At 40.0% G+C, this 5,725-nt stretch overlaps 2 protein-coding genes across 2 annotated transcripts in view; both read left to right on the top strand.

Annotated features, from left to right (window-relative positions):
* Positions 1 to 3,567, top strand: part of LOC118413177 — a 5,539-nt gene extending 1,972 nt beyond the window's left edge. Inside the window, exons 5-11 of the mRNA XM_035816387.1 lie at positions 163 to 285; positions 765 to 803; positions 1,277 to 1,388; positions 1,725 to 1,767; positions 2,412 to 2,543; positions 3,223 to 3,248; positions 3,352 to 3,567. Of these exons, the coding sequence (XP_035672280.1) occupies positions 163 to 285; positions 765 to 803; positions 1,277 to 1,388; positions 1,725 to 1,767; positions 2,412 to 2,543; positions 3,223 to 3,248; positions 3,352 to 3,413 (537 nt within the window). The 3' untranslated portion in view covers positions 3,414 to 3,567. The remainder of the gene's footprint in view (positions 1 to 162; positions 286 to 764; positions 804 to 1,276; positions 1,389 to 1,724; positions 1,768 to 2,411; positions 2,544 to 3,222; positions 3,249 to 3,351) is intronic.
* Positions 3,568 to 4,299: 732 nt separating this feature from the next.
* Positions 4,300 to 5,725, top strand: part of LOC118412789 — a 6,839-nt gene continuing 5,413 nt past the window's right edge. Inside the window, exons 1-2 of the mRNA XM_035815811.1 lie at positions 4,300 to 4,457; positions 5,380 to 5,502. Of these exons, the coding sequence (XP_035671704.1) occupies positions 4,397 to 4,457; positions 5,380 to 5,502 (184 nt within the window). The 5' untranslated portion in view covers positions 4,300 to 4,396. The remainder of the gene's footprint in view (positions 4,458 to 5,379; positions 5,503 to 5,725) is intronic.

Raw genomic sequence — 5,725 nt, forward strand, 5'->3', positions numbered from 1 at the left:
TGTTCCATTTCTACGATTTTTCCAGCGATCCGGATTCTGGTAGAGACTAACAATTGATTGCCAATTGACATAAGTCACCGAAGCCGTTTCTCTCTTCAGTAAAAAAATATATTCTCTCATTTTCACCTTTGATTGTAACTGTCTTTTTTATACGTCAACTAGCCCACGGCGGACTATGGTGGTGAGTGCGGACATCTTGCTGGACCACTGTTCCTGAACAACTGTGGTTACAACGCTGCGTATGAAGTCCTAAACCATATCTACGGAGGACACCGTCCTCTGACGGTCAGCATTATACATACACGCTAATTAGTCTGTGTAACACAAATTCTGCTGTCCGGGGCTGTATCTGGCCCCTTCCTGCGGACACAGGCAGATGTTTGGCGGGCTGCTATAAGCGAGATTTAATCAGGCTACACACTAATGCGCTTTCAGTAACTACTGATCCATCCCGAGTCAGGACAATCTAATTACAACAGTGGTTGCTGAGCATGTATTTGTTCGTGAGAGCAACAGTGTTTTGTCGCTGTTGTCAGGCGCATCAGAAAGCGGTTTTAAACAAACCATTGGACTATTTTGAGAATAAATCTTACCAGTAGTGATGCATACAAAATGTAGTTGCATGTACAAACTGCTTTTCATCGATAAATGCATTAAATAACTTATTGACAACTTTTTATCTAGTCACTCAGATTTTTTTTTAAGTTGAGACAACGTCTTAGCAAATGAAGAACTTTGTAAAGCGCAACTTTTTTTTTCAACAGAAACCCGACCCTTTCAGTCACGTGGCGTCCCATGGAGAGGTATGCCTGCTTTCTAGGCTTATCAGCAAGGAAGAAAAAATGTCGGTTGCACTGTACAATCTTTCTCTCCTTTCGTTATGTATAATTTTTACCGACCGTATACCACCTGATCTTTAAAAAAAGGACAAGCATATATATTTTTCAAACCATCCTTGGCTCTCACTATTATTATTCATGATGCTTTGTAGCCTTATTTTGTAACATGACGATGTCAATAGCACATATGCATGTACATGCTGGTTGGTTAAACTGAATCTGGCCGTGTAAGGCCTACAATTCTTTATGCGCATAATATCTTTGTCCAGCGCATAATATGTCATAACTATTTGATCGTGGTTACATATACAGAATCAAATAGCTGGTAACTTACAGATGTAACCTTTCCCCATGGCGGGTAAAGCTTACGACACAGTCACGTGAATGTAAACACTAATCAGATCCAACACGCTCATACATGTGTGATCCCCCATCAGTTCAAGGCGTTTGATCAGAGCGAGTTCACGACGTGGCTCTTTACTCTGGATCACGGGTTCGACAGCCTGGGGTACGTGTACATCCCGTCCGGCTGTGCCAGCAGTACATCGGGTAAGAACCTTAATGTTAGACAATCGTCTCAAAGAAATATAATAGCGAAACTGACAGTAATTTGTCCTCGCCTTTTCCATCTTTTGGCTGGTGTTGTGGGTTTCCATTTAATGAAATGCCATGGGTACCTAAAGCAAAGACTTATATAACGTCAGTGTCATTGGTCAGGCTACATTCCATGTGAGCAAAAAACTGCACGCCATTTTATCACAGAAGGTATTCAGGATAATACGCAATACTCTAGCATGCATATTCAGGCCCTTTGGAGGGAATTTTCGAGAATACAGTTATACCAGCAAGGATATCAGCGATGATACAGAAACTGTTGTGTTTCAGACTGTAAGTTGCACGTCCACTTCCACGGGTGCTTCATGGGAAGGTACGTATAACACTTTTCTCTCTTCGCAACCATTTCAAATACGTAACGATGGAAGAGTACACTTTTATCTGTTGGGACAATTCTATACCAAAGTCGAAGATTTAGTGTGCCACAATTGGAGAAACTTTATGGCATACCTCATGTATATTCAATAATTTCATGGTCATATTCAATTATTTATGGTGAAAATCTTTATACCTTTGTATATTTGAATTTTGGTCATTTAAGAAGTGGGCTGGTATTGGCCTTTAAGTACACTTGCGCCTCCTAGCAGATTCCATGTGAATTGCCGCTCAACCTAAAGAGCATCTTGAGTGCCTTTAAATCCTGTTACTTGGAACTCATGACAATGAAAATGACAGTCACAATGTCGACAACGATCTTTATTACATATCCATGCCCGGCATGGACTAAATTCACCCAGTTAAATAACTTATAATAGAAGTGTAGAAAAAAAAGTTACATTCTATCCAAAACTAAAGGGTCTCTTCCCTCTTCTTGAAACATGAAGAAATTTACATAGTTTTTCCATTTCACTGTAGTCTTAAGATATGCGCATATATCTAAAAGCATACAGTACATATTTCTACAAGCACACAGGGATACACAAACCTGAAGCAGTCACCAAATTTTATTCCCTGCAGCTCATTCGTGGGTGACGAGTTTGCGCGGAAGAGCGGGTACAACGAGGTGGGGGAGCTGAATGACGTCATCATCCTGTACCCGCAGATCAAGGGCGGCCTTCTCGCCGTGGACGTCTCTGGGTGCTGGGATTGGTTCGTCACAGTTTTATCGTATGACTGGCACTTTTCTTTTTGCCAACATATTATGTTAACTAGGTCATGACCCTTGACCTCCGGATCTATCTATTTAACCGTTACTAAAACTATCTGAAGTATCTGTATTTATACAGCCGGTATAACCGCCCTTCTGCGTAACACACCAGCTTCTGTATCTGTATCTATATAGCCGGTATAACCGCCCTTCTGCGTAACACACCAGATTCGCAGGCACGCGGTGTGGAAGCAGCTGGTTTTATCACACTGAACAACCTGTCACACCTAACCGTTGCCCATCTATCTTTCTTCATTCTTTCAAACTATCCAGCGAAGATGCCTCTACTGTGCTTGGTGAAGTAATTAAAATAACTTTAACTTGGCATTTTCGTCACGTAAAACGTATTCTCTTCCTACATTGATGTGACGGATGTGACCGTGGCTCTCATAGTCACCCGGCATAGCTGGGAAAATCAGACCAATTGTGCAGATTTGTTACAGATGTAGTTGAACGAATTCCACACAAAATCCAGATATGGATCGAGAGGTAACAGTATCACGAGTTCTGACGTGAAGAGTCATTTAGAGCCCTGTACGAATGCATTTTGAATATACAAGAATTTTATTACTGTGTATATCAATGAATTATTGAAATGTATTGTTTGTTGTCTTTCTCTAGGATGGCGTATACCAACGAGAACTATGGTAAGTGAAGAAAGCTTCGTGATTCAATTCTGCATTTCTTGAATTCGTGATACGTTACGCGTTTTCAACATTGACGTATTAAACTGTTGTATATTTTTTTCAGCATTCAAAAGTGGCGTCCAGATCACCGCCATTCACCGCATGATACAGCGCCTCCTAGAGTAGCCGCGATGTACTGCAGAATCGAATATGAGCGAACGCGATGAGGTCACGGTGACGCAGTGGTAGGCAAAAAGCAGGTGTTTGGCAAACGATTGATTTACATATTAACCGGTAATTTGATCTGCTAATTATAATTTAAATGTCCATTTTTAATCCAATCTACTGACGTCCTGGTAGGCACCAACCGCCGAATACCCCGGATATAAACAACAACAGCGATCGCTCGTATAGACTCGGCTTCGATACTGTCGTCAAAACTTTGAAAGAAGATGTATGGACAATGATTAAACGACGCTTAGCTCTTTTACAATTATTCATACTATTAATTCTATTTTTTCTTCATTGCAACATTCATCATGTATTTCATAGCATTACTATTTGATTATCGTTATGGTGTATTGTTTATATTATCCCATGTATCAATTTGCTTTATTACCTATCATTCATAATCAAATTTGTTTAGTTTAATGGAAGAGGGGTTAGTTTAAGCCACGCGTGCTTTCCCCTTCCCTTTGCGCTTGTTTTATTCTTTTATATTGTGTTTTGTTTAATGTAATTTTTCTTGTGCCAATCAATAAACAAACAAACAAACTATTTATCTTTGTCTGTGTGTGAAATTTGTGCATATTTCTAAAGTTTTATAAGAATTGATGTCTGGAAAAAGGTCACATATGACCTATCGCGACCCAGACCCTTCTATCTATCTATTTATCTATAAATCTTCAGTTGTCAACAACTGATTTCCAAGGAACCCTGCAACAAATCAATCAACATATTGCCTCTTCCTGTACGTTAACGTTTTGTCACTGACGTCTGGATTTGATATCACATCCGTTTGACATAACACGTACGTCACATTTGTTGGATAACTTTCGTCCTGTCAATCATCGATCGTACATTTCTACTGGCACGCGGAGTGTCACGCACCTCTACAGGGCAGGACGTTTACTCGCACTGTGAAAGGGTGCAATCTTTGTTCGTGCACAATGTTGACGTTTGTACTTCTGTTGGCGACCTCTGGTGCCCTGGTGGCCGGGGAATCCTTGGGTAAATCATGGTTTTGTATTTTTCTGTAAAGGTATTAATGATAACGTAATACATGACTACATGAACTTTATTGCTCGACATTTGTACATGCTACAAAGTATGGCAACGACTGTTACACAAAGTACAAAATAGGTGTATAGAATAAGACATAACAAGAAGGGCTAACACAAGTCTTTGATATAGTGTTACAATAGAGTTGGGCTAATCATGAGTTTCATTACTCTTTCTAATTGTAAAGCAGTCTTTGATATATTTGCCTATCTTTGCATTATGGGAGTTGTGGCATCTAAAGATATATACAAATCTGTCTGTAGCATCGAGTCTCTTGAAATTTGCTGCACTGGATTCGAGAAATGTGAATAGCTCATTACGTAAAATAACGTATCTAGAAGAATATTAGTCATATGGAGATTTTCTAAGACTTCAATGACCATATGGTAATAAGTTTAGTTTCGTCGGGGCTGGCAAACATTGCGATGTCATCACAAGCGTGTATATACTTACTTACATATATTTAGATGCTACATTCCTTACAACATTTCAAACGTATCGATGACTTGTCATTTAAGTATAAACTTAGTCTTTCATGTACTTTTTGCCAATATTTGTAGTACAAATTTTGTACTGAAAAAAAACTGTATATATGTAACTGAACTGCGAGTGTAAATATTTTTCAATTGTCCATGGGAAAGAAGCCGTATGTTGAGTCATGGGACAAAAGCAAACACAGCGGACTCCAGATAAATGTGACAACGGAGCATGTTAACGTTTTTGCTGAAAGGTCGAATCCCCAAAAAATAACCATAGGCATCTGCATACATTTAACTTTTAATCCGGCCTGTATCGTTGGTGTGTCTATGTCTACGTTACTATCCTCATGATCCTAATTTGGGCATTGCTTGCGTGTTCAATTAATCAATAGGACGACACAGAGCGGACCCTGACCAGGTTTCCGTTTCCGGTTTGTCATCCGGGGCCTGCTTCGCTGTGCAGTTTCATGTCTCCCACTCCAAGAGCATCATGGGAGCTGCCATTTTTGCCGGAGGTTTGTTTGTTTGTTGTTTGACTGTGAAATTAAATGAAAAATTATTCTCCTTACAGACTATTTGCTTCATCAAACACGGTACTGACACATCCTTGAATGCCTTAACTTAAGACCACCACACCCTCACACTCAGGGTTGACATCGCGGCAAAGCCTAACGATATCACCCCTGACAATTCAGCCAGGGAAATTGGGTATTTGGGGCGTGGCTTCTAACCAACTGT

This window comes from Branchiostoma floridae, chromosome 4 (genome assembly GCF_000003815.2).
Source record: "Branchiostoma floridae strain S238N-H82 chromosome 4, Bfl_VNyyK, whole genome shotgun sequence".
NCBI lineage: Eukaryota > Metazoa > Chordata > Leptocardii > Amphioxiformes > Branchiostomatidae > Branchiostoma > Branchiostoma floridae.